Here is a 19,004-nt window from a genome sequence, read left to right as displayed (position 1 = left end):
CTGGTGATATAAGCAACTGATGAAATCTAACTCTTGATAAGAAATAGTCATCAGCTAGGGATGTCAGAGAATTCCGCCACGGATCTCGGTGACTTCAGTTACATATACTCCAATACTTCATTTCACACACACAAACACACACACAGTTCATTACACAGGTATTATTATTGTTGTTGTTGTTGTTGTTATTATTATTAAAATGTATTAGACATTTTTCTCTAAAAAAAGACTCAAGGCCCCTTGCAGCAGAAACTAAAACATACAGAGAGTTAAAACAATTTCACTATAAATAAGTGAGTAGGGCATTCTGGTTTTGATGACTTTAGCCCAAAATCCAGATCCAACCACAGCCATGAAGTGTACTGAGTTATTTGGATGGCCATTTTTCTTCAGTCTAGCCAACCTCACCACACTGTGTTGAAAACAGGCATGGTAATTTGTTGATTCCCACTGTGTACTCTTGAGAGAAGATGGAAAACAAACTGTGTGTGTGCGTGCACACGCATGTTGGAAAAATTCCTCAGATACAGGACATTTTTTTGCTTTTAAACATGTACACACTTCCCACTGAAGTCAATAGGGTTCCCACTGAACTTCAGTTCCCACTGAACTCATTAACTCATCAGAGAGTAAACTTTAAATTAAAAAAAAGCAATTTAAACAAGTTTTTGCCTGGATTGATATAAAATTACATAATATTAACATATTTTTCCATAACTGGGATTTTCTTCTCCATCTGGGAATATATTTCTTGCAAAACCATTGTTTAAATGCTTTACATCCCTTTCCCTTTCCTGCACTATCATATAATCCTGCCTTCTGGTGTTTTTTTTCCCTGTAGGAACAACAGCACTTTATTTATTTCTCCTTATGCATCCTTCCATCATTAGTAATCTCCCTAGTCCGAAAACCTTTGAAGAAGTACAGTTCTTTAATGGAAACAACTATCACAAGGGAATCGACTGGTAAGAAGAATAACGAGAAACAAACATCCATTGTTAGCATATGCTAAACCACAGAGGAGCAATTACAGAAGTATTCATGACATCTACATAAGTCCCAGAATAATTTTCTGTGCACAGTGCTATAAAAATGAATTAAAAAATAGTTCGTACTGATGAGACGTTTGCCAAAATGTTGCTCCTTCATTTCTTGTTTCATGTTACAGTACCAATATTTATGTTTCCCAGAAACAAATGCAGTTGAGGAAATAGTTGGGCTTTCAAGTTTTGTTCCTTTTCTGTCTCTTTTAATTTGTTTTTAATCAGCTGTTCTAGATTTGTTGTAAATTATTAGCAGAAGCAATGAAAAAGGCAAGTTCAGTGTTGGGAATGATCAGGAAAGTGAATGATCATAAAGCAGAAATATCATAATGCTATTATATAAGCTGACAAAGCACTGAGAGTTAGAAGACGCTGCCCGGTTCTGGTTGCCACATCTAAAAAAGGGTCTCATACAGCTGGAGAAGATAACAGAAAGAGCAGTGGAGGCCGGTGGCTCCAATGTCTTGGGACGGTGAATCCACTCCAGGTTTCAGTCAGAACTCTAAAGGACCTATCCAATGTACTTCTGCACCTTGGATAGCTCCTTTAGATTTCTGACTGGTTCTGACTGAAACCCGGAGCAGATTCACTGCTCCACTGACATCAAAGCCACCAGCCTCAACTGAGAAAGGGAACTAAAATGATCAGGGAATTGAGAGTTTTTCCCTATAAAAAAAGGCTAAAGAGGATTTTTTAAAAAAGATGAAATTTTTGGAAAATGAAATAACTAAAAGTCCTGGGAGTTGTAGGGCTTTTTTCTGTCTAAACATGCATAGGATTGTGCCCTAACAGTGCATTTCTATACATGACCACTCCAGAGTAAGTGCTGTTGAGTTCAATCGGACTTACTCTCAGGTTGTCAGGGTGGAAACTGAGCCAATAGAGCCCCAGAGCAGTTCTGATTCTGAGGAGGAACAGCAATCCATGGGAGAGGAGCTTGCTCATCTGTCACAGGCACAGCGGCAGGAAGAGATTCCTCCTGCCAGCATTCCTGGGATAGATAGTGACCCTGGCAGCGAGAGAGTGTGGGAGGGGGGCTTGCTGGATGCTCAGCGCAGACGCAGGGAGCGACAACAGATGGAGGGCGCCGAGAGGAGGCACTCCGCTCGTTTGGTGCTCAAACAACGGTCGTGTCCTGAGGACCCAAGGGAAAGAGGGAGGATCTCTCCCTAGCCCATAAGTTCAGGGTCTTCCCATGGTTCTCCTTCAAACGGGGACCAAATGCCTTACCTGGAGCTTAGGCTACTGTATTATCTTTCCCCAGTGCTGTTCCTTGCTTTGTCGCTAGTGTTTAGTATCTGAAAGAGTCATAAAGGAATAAAGTGTCAGAAAGAATTCCTCGTCGTCTGTGTCCTGAGTTGGCTATGGGTGGGGACTGCAAGAGGCAGCTAGGGCGGTCCTGACACAGGTAACTATGCATAGGACTGCAGCGTAAGGTTAGGGAGACAGGTCTATATAACCACGACTGGTATGGGCCATTCAGCAAAGTTCTGTTCATGCTTTTTTTTAATGCAGCTTTCTACAAAATCGTAACTGCTCAAATGACATTTCATAAGGCATTTTGTACACAAGATATGAGACTCCCAGTGGAGGCTGGTGGCTCCGATGTCAGTGGGGCAGTGAATCCTCTCCAGGTTTCAACCAGAACCAAGGTGCCTTGGAAAGCTCCTTTAGAGTTATGACTGGTTCTGACTGAAACCTGGAGTGGATTCACCCTCCCCACTGACATTCAATCCACCAGCCTCCACTGGACACTCCTATTTATTTATATTTGCATCGCATCACCTTTCTACCACAGTACTCAAGTCGACCAATGTAGTAATCCAAAGAACCATAAAAACATACAAGTCCCATGAAACTCACTATAAGAAGTACAATACATACCATTTAAAGATAGAATCTAAGAGTGGCAGCAAAGTAAAATAAAATATTTCTTCTCATCACTTGGCTAAATAAAACTGAGATAACTTGGCATCTAAGTGATAGAGTTCCCTCCCAGTGGGGAGAGAATTTGAGAGTTTGGAATACACAGTGCAATCCTGTACAGGTTTACTCAGAACTTTATGAGTGATCTTACATAATTTTGTATAGCTTTGTGGAAATTTTACTTATATTAGTGAGGGATCCAGAATTTTAAGTTTATTCTATATGACCTGGGTTTGTGTTAAATTTATGTAAATACATTATCTTAATATCGAGATCTAGTATCTTTGGTGAAATGTTTTGTGATGGTTGGACAACTATATACAAATAAACAAATCTGATATGATCTGAGTTCAGTGGAGCTTACTCCCAGGTAAGTGTGTATAGGAAGTGGCTAGAGTGTTGGACTGGGAGCCTGGAGATCCGGGTTCTAGTCCCCACTCGGCCATGGAAGCTCACTGGGTGACTTTGGGCCAGTCACAGACTCTCAGCCCAACCCACCTCACAGGGTTGTTGTTGTGAGGATAAAATGGAGAGGAGGAGGATAATGTAAGCCGCCTTGGGTTCCTTGCAAGAGGAAAAAAGGTGGGATATAAATGCAATAAATAAATAAATAAAATAAAATGACAATATTATAGATCACCACAAAATAAGGCTGATCTTCCAAAAAAGCAAGCCTTTTAAAAGAATATATGATTCACAGAGGAGGGGATTGGCATTGGACTCGATAGGGCCATTTTTCTTCCAGACTATGGGTAGCTTGTGCACCAGGGCCCTGCAGATGAGAGCAATGGCTGGTTGCATGAACGGCTGGTTGCATGAATGAGCTGCGGTGCATGTGTCTGTCTGTCCAAGGGCCAGGCAGGGGGGAAGGGTGAGGAAACAGGTCTCCATTGAGCAGCCTGCCAATATCCTAAGTCATGCACAGTTGTACCAGCATTGGTGGTGGATCAATTGATGTCCATTAATTCTTCCAATGTATAGCTTTGACTTCAGTTACATATACTCCAATACTTCATTTCACACACACAAACACACACACAGTTCATTACACAGGTATTATTATTGTTGTTGTTGTTGTTATTATTATTATTATTAAAATGTATTAGACATTTTTCTCTAAAAAAAGACTCAAGGCCCCTTGCAGCAGAAACTAAAACATACAGAGAGTTAAAACAATTTCAAATAGATAAAACCAATTAAAACAACTGAAGTTGTTTAGTAAAACAACTAAATTAAGAAGCTTCGTCATATCCCATCAAATGTCTGGGAGTTGAAGAAAGTCTTAACCTGGTGCTGAAAAGATGACAATATTGACACCAGGCCACAGTTGGAAGGGCCACCCCCAAGAAGGCCTTTTCCCTTGTTTGCCAGGTTTCCAAGTGTTAGTATGATTTAACATATATTATTATATTCTCATCCCCCTTATCATTGCTGATATTGTATTTTTGCTTGCAGGTATATGAATTTTTTTCCTACCCCTTACAACACCACCACTGATATCTTGTTTGAGAAAAGTGCCAACTACTTTCATTCAGAAGATGCTCCCAAACGTGCAGTTTCCTTGATTCCGAAGGCAAAAATCATCACCATTCTCATTGATCCATCAGACCGAGCATACTCCTGGTATCAGGTATGATGCACTGAGAAAAGTGAGCTAAGCTGTGAAAAGCCAAATCAGATCTGTTACTTCAATAGCATGGGAACTGTTTCCTTGGAGCTTATTTCATGCCACCTAATCTCTAGATGGAAGGACGACATTTGTTTAGGCAAATGTAGGGATGTATAAGGGATTCAGTTCAGTTCATTTGTTTACCAAAATATACCCAGGTTGCACCTCCTGGAGATAAACATGGACTCTAACACAGTCTGCAAGCTTGCAATGCAATTCATTGAATGAAAAAAAGGCATTAAAATGTGCATATTTTTAAAATGTGCATGAAAAAAAGCATGCTTTTGAAAAGGGCACACAAACACTTCAGTCAGTGGGGGGGAAATGTGCACAATGTGTACATGATGTGTACATTTGATGTGCACAATGTGTACAATGTGCACAATGTGTACAATGATGTGTACATTTGGAAAAATATGCACAAACCTACACCCAAATTTTAGTCAGAAAAGGAAAAACCAAAGCTCAGAATGAGTCAGACTCAGAACACATTTTTAGGTGGGATTTGGAGAACGTCGGTGAGTTTTGTTGATTGACACATCCGTACGCAAATGAGGCGGTTCCTTCTCTGCTATATTGCCATATTTTCCACCTTATCAGAGAGGCATGGAAAGCGATGAGCAATGGACTCTTGTGACATTGCAATGAAGCATCCATCGGACTGCCGACGCATGGATCTGGTTTTAGAACCCCATGCTGGCAGGTGAGTCTTTTTGTGGCAGGGTGTTGCTCCACTGCGACAGTGGCTTATTGTCCCAGTGAGCCGTAGACAATTGGAAATGGGCTTCCTGATCCCAAGCATGATGCCAGTCTCCAACCTACAGTGTGTGCAACTTCTCTAGTGGATGCTGTGGGTCCTAACACGCGGCGCCCACAGGACTGAGGATAACGACTTCTGTTGCAGCCCTGTAGGAGAATCGGTCGCCCCAATCCAGCAAGGGAGAGTGAGGCATGGAAGCAGAATATTCTTCATATATTCACTGGCCAAGAAATGATGTAGTCATTCATTTATAATATTTCTAGATTGCCATTCACATGTTTGTTTGCAAAATATTCAACATACCAGTATAAAATAAATCCAGTGAAAACAGAATATATCAACACTTTAAAAGTACATAAAGGCAATCGTAAAATGCTCCCATGAGTTCCCAAATGTGTGACAGAACAACGAAGTTTTCCCTTTCCTCCAAAAATAAAGCAGGAAGGAATACATATGGTCTTCTTAAGGAAGCACATTGTATTCCAGAAAGGTCCTGTTCCTGGCACATGAAATGCCTGGAAATTGATTAGTAACCAACACAGATATTTCAGAACAGGTATATGTTCTCATCAGTCCGTACCTGTCCAAAGGTGAGCAGCAGCATTTTGAATCAGTTATAATTTCCAAGCCATCTTCAATGGTAGTTCCAGGTAGAGTTCATTACAGCAGTCTAACCTGGAAGTTACCAGGTCATGAATGACAGTAGCTAGATTTCTGTCATTGAATATAACAGTTTCCAGAAGGGTAGCTGTGTTAGTCTGTTGCAAAAAAACCAAAGAACAGTTTTGTGGCAACTTACAGTCTAACAAATTAAGTACAGCATGAGCTTTGATTATGATATAAGTGAGACCAGAGACTACTTCATCAGATGCATAAAATTTCATCCTGAGCAGGCAGATATATAAACACATCAGTGTAGGGAGAAGAAGAAATATTGTTAGCAGTGAGGTCTAAGGGAATGCTCTGACTTCACTGCTAGCAATTTTTTTCTCTTCTCCCTACACTCATGTGTATATATTTGCTATAATTGACATTCCATGCATCCGATGAAGTTGGCTTATGCCATAATAAACGTGCTAGTTTTAAGGTCCCATGAGACTCTTTGTTGTCTTTCAGTTATAGGTGCAGTTGGTAAAAGGGACTCAAGGGAAAGACTGGGAAAATCTCAGAGCCTCCACCTGTTGTTGTTGTTGTTGTTCAGTCGTTCAGTCGTGTCCGACTCTTCGTGACCCCATGGACCATAGCACGCCAGGCCTTCCTGTCCTGCGCTCTCTCCCGGAGCATGCTCAAGTTCATATTCATTGCATCCGTGATGCTATCTAGCCATCTCATCCTCTGCCGTCCCCTTCTCCTTTTGCCTTCAGTCTTTCCCAGCATCAGGGTCTTTTCCAGAGAGTTTTCTCTTCGCATTAGGTGGCCAAAATATTGGAGCTTCAGCTTCATTATCTGTCCTTCCAATGAGCAGTCAGGGTTGATTTTCTTTAGGATGGACTGATTTGACCTCCTTGCACTCCAGGGGACTCGTAAGAGTCTTCTCCAGCACCACAGTTCGAAAGCATCAATTCTTCGGCGCTCAGCCTTCCTTACAGTCCAGCTCTCACAGCCATACATTACTACTGGGACCTGTGATTAATTAACATTCAATTTTCTTCTACTAGCATCAACGTTCTCATGAGGACTCTGCTGCTCTGAAGTTCAATTTCTATGAAGTGATCACTTCGGATGACTGGGCACCCTCTGAGCTAAAGGCCCTACAGAAAAGATGTTTGATCCCTGGCTGGTATGCTGTCCATATAGAAAGATGGCTGACATACTTCCCCACTTCACAGGTAATTTCCATCTCACCAAATATTTTTCTGTGATAAACTATCATCATAATTTAGTAACATGTTTAATATTGTAACATACTTAATAATGGATCATAATATTGTAACTTGATAAGAATGGATTGAACCTCAAGCATACATCTTGCGATTCATCTTAAAAGACAAAGTAGTGTGAGATTCATGCGTCTTCAGTACTAAAATGCAAGATTGCTTTAGGAAGAGCTGGATAATTCCCTTGGCATCTAAAAACGGGAATGTTCATGCTGAAGAATTTTGAAATATTTTTCCAGTCCTCTAGAAGACCAGTGATTAAAAAAAAAACAAAACAATTATGCTGGTGCCTTATAAATACATATTAAAAATGTATTTATAAGGTGGTCCAAGAGCAGTCTTTTAATGCACTTCTTTTCCTACACAAAAGAGTAGTGCCCCAAGCAGCTAGAAAGCCCAGCTGCTGGCAGGCACATTCAAAATGTGGCCACAGATGTCCCTGGGAGCAATGGGACATGATGACGGGCTCTCCCTCCTACGTTCATTGCCCAGAAAATCAGATGGGAACTTGATAAACCTCCTCATGTTGTAACAACTTTGCATATATAGGATGATGGTAGGGATGGGAGAATCGTTGAGGCTCGAATTCTCTGGGTTCCCACCTTGGAACATGTTTCCTGGCAAAGAGTAAGCTGCCTTCTCCACCAGTTCTACAGCTTACCTGGCCAGTGCTTATTTCACTCCCAGACCAGCAGCAGGGCCAGATTGGCTGGCTAGCTTGGGAATATTTTCACTTTCTGATATAAACTTGCTTGAGCCAAGGAGTGGGGTTTTTTTTATTATTAAAACTGAGGGCGGGGGTGTATGGGTGGGATGATAGATTACAGGCACATCTGTTAAAATGGGCACCAGCATCTTTTCAATCTCTGCTCATGACTCATGACACAGTTTAATTTGTTCTTACACACTGTTACCACGAAGAAACGTTTAGATGTGGAATATCCCCCAACCTGTGTTCAGGGATTTAGATTAGAGAGAATCTTGTTGGTTTCCTTCAGCCCTTTTAATTCTGTTATTCCCTTCTGCCAGCACAATGGCTTTCAGATTCAAATCCCAAAAAGAATGTGTGTTCAAAGTTTCCAGGTCTGGGCTTAGGCTATATTCTCAATATTTGTTGCATCTGTCTCTGATTTTATTACTGAGATGAGAGAAACAACCTTGTCCTTTTAAAATTTAAGTTTCATGTATGGATAATGCTTCTTCACAACATAGCTGTTTCTTCCATCAAAAGCCTGGTTATCATGTGCAATCAGAAACAATTATTCAGTCTACAATCCTATACCCACTTACCTGGAAATAAGCCTAATTTAACCAAACTGGATTTATTTCTGCTTAGACATGCATGGGGTTCTGCTGTTAAGACTCCAACCCTATGTACACTTACCCAGGAATAAGCCCAACAGAACTAACTAACAAGACTAACCTCTGAGTAAACATGCACAGGATTATGCTAGCAATGATCTGTGAATAACTTAAGGTCAGCCTAGGCAGTCCTGCCACCACTGGGAAGCCCCTTGAAATAATTCCTGTGTGAAGGCTGAATGCTGATCCAAAATGAATGTAGATCCTACAATGCTGCTGTCTTTCCTCTAAAGTGAGTTTCTTCTCATGTTTGCCCAGCTGGTGGGATTAATTTTTTAAGACTGGTAAGAGTGAGCACATAACCAAATGTACTACAGCACAGCCATTGTGCGCTCATAATTAATAATGAGCACTCAACATTTCAATAATTCAAAATAAGCTTGCACACCAATAACATCCAGCAAGGAAACTTTAAAAACTGCATGGTTTCTTACAAACACAGCAGCATCTATAGACCCGTTTTTTATTTGTGATCTCTAATCAAAGAACCCCAATGTTGTCAGGGTTCCTTTAGCCCCCACTTTATTTCAACACCGAAAACAAACACAGACAAGAGGCTTCAGTCAACATCTTTTAATCCATTATTTCCAGGGATGGCGGAGAATTTCTCCCCGAAACTTTGGGGGGCCGAGTGCCAACGTGTTCAGCCCCCCGAACAAGTTTAGGGGAGAAATTCTCCGCACCCCCCCCAGGACGGGACTTACCTTTCCCGAATGTCCCTCCCGGCGGCGGGTCCGGCCGGTCGTTCGTCGGGTCTTCATCCAGGGCGGGAGCGGCAGCCGGTCTTTCGACCGGCTGCCGCCACCGCCATTCCAATAAAAGAAAAAAAAAGCCCCCGTGATAGGCTACGTGATGATTAACGTAGCCTATCACGGCTAGATTTGTAAAGTCAGCCGTGATAGGCTACATAAATCGACACGTAGCCTATCACAGGTGACTTTAAAAAAAAAAAAAGAGCGTACGGATAATGGCGGCCCCCATAGGGAGCCACCATTCCCGTTCCTTATTTGGTCGCTGTAGTCTACGTAAAGATTACGTAGACTACGGCGAAAATAAGGGCAACGCTATTTGCCGCCATTTGCGTATGCCGTTTTTTTTTGGGGGGGTGCCCAGCCGTGATAGTCTACGTAAGACTTACATAGCCTATCACGGCTGCCTGGCTGGACGCAAATGGCGGCCGCTATGGCGGCCGCCATTTGCGTCCGGACCAGCCAGTCCGTGGCCGGAAATCCGGCTGCGGATGGCTCTGGCCAGCTGCTCCGTAGAGCCGCCGCAGAGCAGAGCCGGTCGGGCAGGATTCTGGGAGGGAGGACCGAATCACCTCCCCCCCGTCGAGGATTCCGGGGGGAGGGACGGAGTGCCCCCCCCACTGCGAACAGAATCCGCGAACAGGTAAGTCACTTCCGTACATCCCTATAACCCATTTTACCCCTTGGCTAGGGGTTCAAAGAAGCTGTCTGATCCAGCCATTGGGTACGCCTGTGCACTGTAAGTACTCCATAAAGTTTCCTTGTAAGCAAACCTGGATCTGGTTTATCACTATCTCGGCACCTCCAAACCTTAGCAGCCCACAGCCAGGGCATACTAAGGGCAAAGGAGGGAGGACCAACAATACCAGAAATACCAGTGTAAAGGGTTAAAGGGTTAAGGGATAACCAGGGTTAAAGCTCTTACAGCCAGTAACTAAGCTTTAGACGAGGCCTTTCAACCTTTTAGAAGGTGCGGGGGAGAACTGCACAAAAGCCAGGGAACCACCAAACAATCAGTGGTTGGGGGGAAGGGGATGGAGCCATGGGAAGAGGGTGTGGCCATCTAGGGAACCCTGGAGGGATAGTTGGCCCCCCAGGCAGCCCTGATTTGGCCCCTGGGCCTGATGTTCTGTAAGCCTAAAGTCTACCTATCCCTGTGTAGGTCATTAGTAAAACAGTGGTTAGAGGAAAGGGTGTGGCCATCCGGGAAACCCCAGAGGGCCAGTTTGGGACCTGGTACCAGTTCTCCCCCCATGTATTCAGTATATGAATGTGTGTGTGGGGGGGTCATCTATACAGCCCAGTGGTCATTTTGCAAGGTGGTTTGCAAGTTTGTTTGTTTGTTTGTTTGTTTGTTGCATTTATATCCCGCCTTTTTCCTCTTGAAAGGAACCCAAGGCAGTGTACATAATCCTCCTCCTCTGCATTTTATCCTCACAACAACAACAACCCTGTGAGGTGGGTTGGGCTGAGAGTCAGTGACTGGCCCAAAGTCACCCAGTGGTGAGCTTCCATGGCCGAGTGGGGACTAGAACCCGGATCTCCCGACTCCCAGTCCAACACTCTAGCCACTACACCACACTGGCTCTTTTACTGTTGGGAATTAATGGTGGTTATTCTTATTATCTCTTCTTTTGTGAAATCCTGCTTTTATTGCTTACAACCCCAAAAAACAAGAGTGTGAAGAGAAATTATAGCTAACTGTTGTTATTTTACATTGACACATATTTTTTGATATTTTGGAGTAGACCACCTAGTGTCAAGGTGGAGATTGAGCCCATAGAATCCCAGAGTAGTTCTGATTCAGAGGAAGAGCAGTTGCTCCTGGGAGAGGAGCGCGCTTCTCTTTCCCAGGGCCCGCAGCTGACAGAGATTCCTCCCACCAGCATTCCTAGATTAGATAGCAGTCCAGGGAGTGACCCAGCACAGATAGCAGACTTGGTGGATGCGCGGCGCAGACGCAGAGAGCGGCGCCAAATGGAGGGCGCGGAAAGGAGGCGTAGCGCCCGGTTGGCGCTCAAAGAACGTTTGCGCCCAGAGGAACCATGGGAAAAGGGGAGGGATTCTCCCTAGTCCTTATATTCAGGGGTCTGCCAGTAATTGCCTTTCAAACGGGGACCAACTGTTCCAACTTAGGGCATAGGGATGCTGCTGCTCAGATCTAGTTGCTACCTGTAGAGTTGTTAAGTTGTAAAAGAAGAATAAAGCTTTGAAAAGAATCCCTTTGTCTGTGTCTGGACTTGGCTACTGGATTAGACTGAGAGAGCCCTCCAAGGAGCCCTTGACACCTAGCTTGTTACAGTCTGACCACACATAAGAACTTATAAATTGATCCTAATGCTTTTTGATAGATACATTTGTCGTGTCATGTCATGGAAAATGAGAACCTATGACAAACCCATCTTTTCTGTAGAGATCATATAAATCAACTTATGCTACTTCACCCTTCATCTGAGTTTCTTAAACATGTAACTAAACAGTATATCTTTCTATACAGTTTCTAATTATCGATGGACAGCAGCTAAGAAGTGACCCAGCTACTATAATGGATGAAGTTCAGAAGTTTCTAGGCATTTCTCCTCACTATAACTATTCTGAAGCCCTAACGTAAGTCCCTTTTATCTCATTTTTTTAGGGATATCAGAGAATTCCGCCACGGATCTCGGTGAGGCCGAATGCCAGTGCATTCGGCCCCCCAAAATCTGTGGAAGAACGGCCTGCCACCCCGTGGACCCCCCCCCCCCCGGGATGAGACTTACCTGGGGCGGATCTTCCGGGCGGCGGCGGCTCCAGCGAAGACGGCAGCTCCGGCGAAGGCGGCGGTGGCAGCCAATCTTCCAACCGGCTACCGCCGCCACCATTTCCAGGCTTGTGAGAAAAAAAAAAGACGTGATAGGCTACATAAAGATTTACGTAGCCTATCATGGCTAGGTTTAAAAAAAAAGAAAAAAAAGACGTGATAGGCTACGTAAATCTTTACGTAGCCTATCATGGTTGGGGATGGGTTTAAAAAAAAATGCATACTCAAATGGCGGCGGCTACGGCCACCGCCATTTGCGTTCCTTCTTTTTGGCCGTCTTAATCTACGGAAATATTTACATAGACTATGACGGCGAAAATCAAGGGGAACGTAAATAGCATAATGGGCGCTATTTGCGTCCCTTTTTCATTCACCGTTTTAGCCTATGTAAATCTTTACGTAGGCTAAAACGGAGAATCGAAAGGGGACGCAAATGGCGCCCGCTACGCTATTTGCGTTCCCCTTGATTTTCGCCGTCATAGTTTACGTAAATATTTCCGTAGATTAAGACGGTAAAAGGAAGGAACGCAAATGGCGGTGGCCATAGCCGCCATTTGCATACACGTTTTGTTTTTTTTACCCAGGGCCCTCTGCGGCCAGAAATCTGGCTGCGGACGGCTCTGGCCTGGCCGGGCCGGGCCGGGCCTGGCCAGCTGCTCCGCGGAGCTGCCGCAGAGCACAGCCGGCCGTTCGAGGATTCCGGGGGGAGGAACGGAGTGCCTCCCCCCCCAGCCAGGATTCCCAGGGGAGGGATGGAACGCCTCCCCCCCACCATCAACATAATCCGCGAAAGGTAAGTCACTTTCGTACATCCCTACAATTTTTTTATTCTTCCTTGTTATCATCCTTTGTACAGGTAATCTGTAATATTAATATTAATATTAGGTAAAACTGTACATAGGAAATAAAATATATATATTCGTCCACTGCATATGTTTGTGTTACCAGACTGAAGTTCTAAAATTTTTAGTTCAGTTGGTGCAAGATGCATATGGATGTACTTAAAAATGAGAGATAGCATGGCTTTTTTGGTCCTGCAGGAAGTGGCCACTTTCTCTCTACCACACCGTTCACATTCCAACTTATGTGCTTGTGGTCAAAATATTCCATAGGGCATAATCTAGCCACAGTTGAGCACTTTAAAGTTGCAACGGCTTCACTGGAAGTGTTGTTTGTTTGCTTAGTGAAACCAAGCACACATGAAAATGCTTAACTTAGGCCCATACTCCATAATAACAGTAGTTACAGAATCAACTAACTTGGACCACTTAGATACAGTGCAGGTGTCCTACTGGGTTCAAGAGTCCATCGGGCTCCCCCCCGCCCGTGCCCCCAGAGCACGCCGCCCAAGCCTCTAGCCTCGCTCGCCCCTGCCCTCCCAGATGTTCCCCACACCCACCTGGACCCGTCCTCAAGTGCCCGCCACTTTCCCAAGCTTGTTTTTACAAAAAAGGGGGTCGTTAAAAATGCGCGTATTTAAATATGTGCAAATTGGGGCTGGGAAAGGCTGATATATGCAATATTAGAGGCATAAATGGGCTATTTATGCCTCTAATCTTGTGCATATTAGAGCTCGGGGCAGCTGAAGCATGGGACCAGGCAGGGCTTGAACGGGGGCAGTGCTTCAACGAGCGTCCACTGAAATCATCCCTAATTCCTCTTTGCTCAAAAGAATGAAAGGTTCCAAATTAGCACTTCTCCTTGCTAAAGTTAAATACATTTCCTTGAAAACAGATCTATTGTTTGGAGCGTAGTTCTGGAGCTTTATTTCTTTCCTTGTGCACAGCAAGCAATATTGCTTCTCCTCTTGGGAAATTACTGAAAGCCAGCAAAAGTACTTTGCTATGCAAAAAGGAGATTGGGAAATCCAAGCTAAAAATGAATCTCCTCTCGGTATATCCATTTAATCAATGACTTATTTAATTTTAATTAATACCATTGCTAAGGTCAATTTGGGTGGTGAGGATTAGTACAGTAATAGACCGAGCTAGAAAATAAATCCCTCTTTGTCTGAAAGGTGCTCACATTTGTGGGTATGCATGCAGGTGCCGTGCTATTATCGGAAAAAGCCGAGGGCAAAAAAAGAAGAAGGGGGGGAGCTAATTGCCATTATTCCAGCCAATTATACTGCAGCATTCCAAAACATCTGCCAAATGTAATGCAAACCTTTTCAATCTAGTATGTACATTACAAGTCCCAAAACAATAGATTCAAAACCAGTCACTGTCTTTAGTTTATTAGTGTAGGGGTGGGAAACACATGATCCATGGGCCACATTTGGCCCCTGTGACCTGGTGAAGCCCCCACTGTGTTGTCCCCTGCTGCATTGTTAACATTTGCGGTGGAAATGTTAAGAAAAAAAATGGCATTTTACTGCTACAGAGTGGGAAATGGGTCAACTTTAGCTTGGGAGCAAGCTAAATTTGACCTGTTTACTTCTCTGTAGCAGTTTGCTGCTGAATTTCCATGGCAAACGCTGGGGGTTTCTTGTCAGTGCACTGCAGAATGCATAGTGCCCCACTGAATGTGGGGGGGGGGTTCTGGGGGGGGCAAAAATGCCCCCCTGGACTCTTTCAATTTGCCTTTAGAATGTATTTTAGAAACTACTACAATGTCTCTTATTTTTATGGTTTGCATTACAAATCTCTGCCAAGATTGCTTTTTGGAGTGAGTAGCTTAAAATGACTGCTAAAGGTTGTTGAGAAGCTTTGGCTTTCCTCCCATATAGACCTTACATTAATTCTGGCAAACATTTGCAGGTTTGACCCTCAGAAAGGGTTTTGGTGTCAGCTGTTGGAAGGTGGAAAGACAAAATGCCTGGGAAAAAGCAAAGGCCGAAAATATCCACCAATGGATCAAGAGGTACCATTTTCTTCATATATCTAACTTGCAATTAACACTCTGCTGTTACTGGATTTCAGTGAAGCAAAAGGATATTGTTACTATAGATCAGGAAACTTGAACCTCTTGGACTGAAGGGCTGAAATCAATTCTGGGGAATATCTCAGGCGCTGCTTTCCATCGGTAGGCAGACCAAAGGCAAAAGGCGTGGGGCCAAAAATATAAAAACCACCAGCTTATTGTAGCTTGAAGCTCCTAGCCTTAGGGGAGGCATTTCAACCTGAGTGAGGGGTGGGGGGCTGCATAAAAGCCAGCAAACCACCAAATGATCGGGGAGTCAGGGGAAAGGGTGTAAGGGCAGGAGAAGGCCAGATTGGGACCCCAGGCATGCCAGATTTGTTCTGCACCCCTGGTACAGATCATCATTGTTACTGGGAGCCATGCTGGCTCCAGGTTTTGAGTGGCCCTGTGGCAAGATGCCCTCTGTGGTTCCTCCTTTCCAGGGGAACCATTCTCCTCCTTGCTGCTATTGCTGCTGCCCTTTTACTTGCCCTCTTCCTCCGGGTCTTATCCATACAGCCAGCTCAGAGGAGAGGGCAAGTCAAGCAGAGGCTGCTGCTCCTTCTCCCAGCTCCTGTCATGGCTCACAGAAGGCAGGTGAAACTGAAGAGACAGCAACGAGGAGGAGCAGGGCCAGAAGATCCCAGGGGTTAACAGTGGGCCCCAGTGCAAAAACAGGGGCCTTGGCAGGACCTGACATTGATGCTGGTCCTGCCTGGGAACTGAATTGTGCCTTCATCATGCAGGTCTAATACCACTAATTTCTTCTCATACTCTATTGTTTATCAGAAGTTTACACTGTCTAGAAACCATTGGCCGTATCAGAGTCATTACAAAGACTGCCTTTACATTAAAGAAAAAACTTGCAGTCCTCCCATTATGGAGCCTTTCCGCATTTACAGCGGCAACTCCATGATTGCTGAGAGGGGAAGCTTTTAATTTTCAAGGTTCCATAGAACTCAATGAAACAGAGCCATCTAGTGGCTGTTTTAATAGCGCAACATTCTGACTTAAATAGATAGCTCATTATTTCCGGATCTTTTTGAGATGGAATAACCAGGAAATACCTCTGGATGTGCCCTGGAGGTTCATGACATCATCTAAAGGACCCGTAAACTTCTGTGAGTGAGCAATCTCAATAGCAGGATAAAAGCGTCATGTGAAGAAGCCCAAAGTGATCTTGGATCAGCCCTTCTTTTTGAGAGGCAATGTAAAGGTCCAGGTGTTGGCTAGAGAGGACAACTTATCCACATGTACTGGCATTAGGAAATGACCGAAGCTTTTGCCCCTCCAGCAGCGCCCTCTGTTTCTTCCGCACTGATACTTCTCTCCTGGGCTGCTGCACTGCATTGCAACACCAAGAAAAGGTTCCCACCCTTTGGCCAACATCCTTGGGTGGCACTAGACAGCCATAGGCTCCACCGAGGTCATCTATTTCTTGCTACAAAAGCAAAAGTCAGCTTTTCTCATCCCTTCTGAATCACATGGTTATACTTCAGATATGGTCACTGCTGCAACTTCAACCACTCTGTTAGATTCAGCTGCTCCGTACTTATATTATTATGATTTAAATTATGAATGATTAAACAAATGAATGACATAGCTGTATCCTTTTCTTAAAATATTTTGCATAACTTGGGATTTTTTCCCTGTCATGGGATTTTCTAGGCAAATCATATATAAGCCTAGATTGTTGTTAGTTATCTGACAGTTCCTTTGTTTTCTTCCTCTTCAGTCTAGGGCCTTCCTTTCAAACTACTACAGAGATCACAATGTGGAACTGTCCAAATTGCTGCACAGACTGGGACAACCTTTGCCATCCTGGCTAAGGCAAGAGCTTCAGAAAGTGAGATAGCACAGAGGGAGAAGCTGGAGTCCTCTTGCCCTTTGCTCAACCACCCTTCACTTTCCTGGTTCACTTTCAATTGTCAAAAGAGGATCTCATGAGTACTCCTTCCTCAAGAGTAGAAAGAAGGCCACACCACACAAAACAGAGGGCAATTGTTATATATGCACGCGCTGACTGTTATTAGTATCAGCTTTCTGGTCAGCTTCCAAGAAAAGACTCAGAGCTGTGACGCATTATTCTTTATCCAGTCTGGGATCATACATACTCTGTTTACCAGAAAGCCCCAGAAACTGTATGTATGATTGATAGTCTTCATCATATATGACAAATTACAGTCTGTCAAGACACAGGCAAAGGATGGAAGCATCTCTCAGTGGATTGCGAGGTTTGTAATTTCCTTGACAACTGCAATTTTAGTCAGTTTCCGTATCCATCCCTCCTTTGTTATTTGGGGGGGCTGATTTTTTTCAGTAAAATAAAGGTGGTTACACTTTCCAAGGGTCTGTCTTCAGTAGATATCCTTGCTTGTTGCATGCTGCTTGTTTTATTGTTCCTTCTTAATAATACAGAACATACTTCAGTCAGAAAAGAGCACAATACATGGCCCAGGCGCGCCACCAAGCCCTTCAAGCAGCTCTCCTTGGTATGGATACCTATAATAAAATCAGGATGCTTCAGGGTTCCAGTGTACTTAAAGAAAAGTATGTTTTATATCCTGACAATTATAGGGGGAAGATCAAGTTTGTTGCTGCAGTGTGTTCCTTAAGTAGTCACTACTGACTAACATTTTATAGCTGCTATATGGCAGTCACTTCAAGTTGTTCCACACAGTGGCTACTGCCTCATGGCTACCAGGTCATGAACATATGGATAATGCAGTTTTCACCAGAAACCATTCTTTTGAGGTGATGGTAGTGAAAGGTGCCTCATCTGTGTGGAGATCCACTTCATCTATGCAGCGCGCTATGTGGTAACAGCTGGCACGTGGAGTTGCTTCAAACAAAAATCCACATGGTGGCCAGATTGTGTAGATCTGCAAAGCATCCTCTTTCATTCCTCTGTGCATTTGTGAACTCACTTCAGCACAGCCCGGGGACATCTTTATATGCTAAGGAGAAAACAAGGAAAGCTAAGGAGACTTGAGCACTAGCAGCTGAAGGCTTGAGTTAGTGTATTTATTTATTTATTTGCAATAATTTATATGCACATTTATTTCCAATAATTTATATGTAGATTTACATCCTGCCTTTCCAATACAAATAGTGCTCAAAGTGACTAACAACGCTAAAATATAAGAAAAAAATACAAATTTGTAATGAAAACATAAAAGCATATCAGTTAAAAATGGGTTTGTTAGGGCTTCCCTCCTATGCCACCAGAAGAAATCCTGATTTTCTAAGGATGTCACAAGAAATGCTCTGTAAGCACCTATATAAAGCCTTAAGGGAGAATTCGTAATGGATAGCAAACATACTTAAACCCAGTATAAGTGTATCTCTTGGATTGTCCATAAAGCATGTCACACATCAAGGTGGAGAGGCATCACTAAGTTCTGAAGAAGAAAGGATTCACTATTAGTTAAACTGGGGAAAGTACAAAAAAGGAGTTATATGGTGTTCAAAAGGGTTAAAAGAGTGACAATTTTTGGATGATCCCTTAAGGTTTCAACTCTGTACCCATTTTCCTGGGAATAGGCTCCATTGAACTCAGTGGGACTTACTTCTGTGTCATATATTGCTGCTGGGGTGGGTAACCTATGGCCCAGAGACTAAATCCAGCCTGTGGCCTAATCTCATCCAACCCTGAGTACAAATGTGGGGGGGGGGGGGATGCTTAGCTGTTAAATATGGATTTAAAGTAATGTCTTTTTGGGTCTTCAGTATGCCATACCTGTTCAGCTATGTCATTTTCAGTCTTGCTTCTCCCAGGCACTGGGTCATCCCTTCTCTTCCACTGTGAGAGCTCTTGTTCCTTTTTTAGAGGTTGTTTGTTTTGTTGTTGTTGGTTTTAGTTCCATAGTGCACACGACAAACAGTTCACATTTCACACCAATCCCCTCTGACAGACA

The 19,004-nt window shown here is 43.6% G+C and overlaps 1 protein-coding gene across 1 annotated transcript in view; it reads left to right on the top strand.

Moving 5' to 3' along the window:
• The window catches only part of NDST4 (N-deacetylase and N-sulfotransferase 4), a 170,464-nt gene extending 153,032 nt beyond the window's left edge, over positions 1-17,432 (top strand). Inside the window, exons 8-13 of the mRNA XM_084860251.1 lie at positions 842-965; positions 4,425-4,599; positions 7,057-7,227; positions 11,884-11,993; positions 14,946-15,048; positions 16,823-17,432. Coding sequence (XP_084716377.1) covers positions 842-965; positions 4,425-4,599; positions 7,057-7,227; positions 11,884-11,993; positions 14,946-15,048; positions 16,823-16,942 — 803 coding nt within the window. The 3' untranslated portion in view covers positions 16,943-17,432. The remainder of the gene's footprint in view (positions 1-841; positions 966-4,424; positions 4,600-7,056; positions 7,228-11,883; positions 11,994-14,945; positions 15,049-16,822) is intronic.
• Positions 17,433-19,004: the final 1,572 nt, after the last annotated feature.

This window comes from Heloderma suspectum, chromosome 5 (assembly GCF_057233095.1).
Source record: "Heloderma suspectum isolate Gila_16-S chromosome 5, 16-S_ref, whole genome shotgun sequence".
In the NCBI taxonomy this organism is placed as follows: domain Eukaryota; kingdom Metazoa; phylum Chordata; class Lepidosauria; order Squamata; family Helodermatidae; genus Heloderma; species Heloderma suspectum.
Note: the sequence above shows the minus strand (reverse complement) of the source record. Positions and strands in the feature narration are given on the sequence as shown.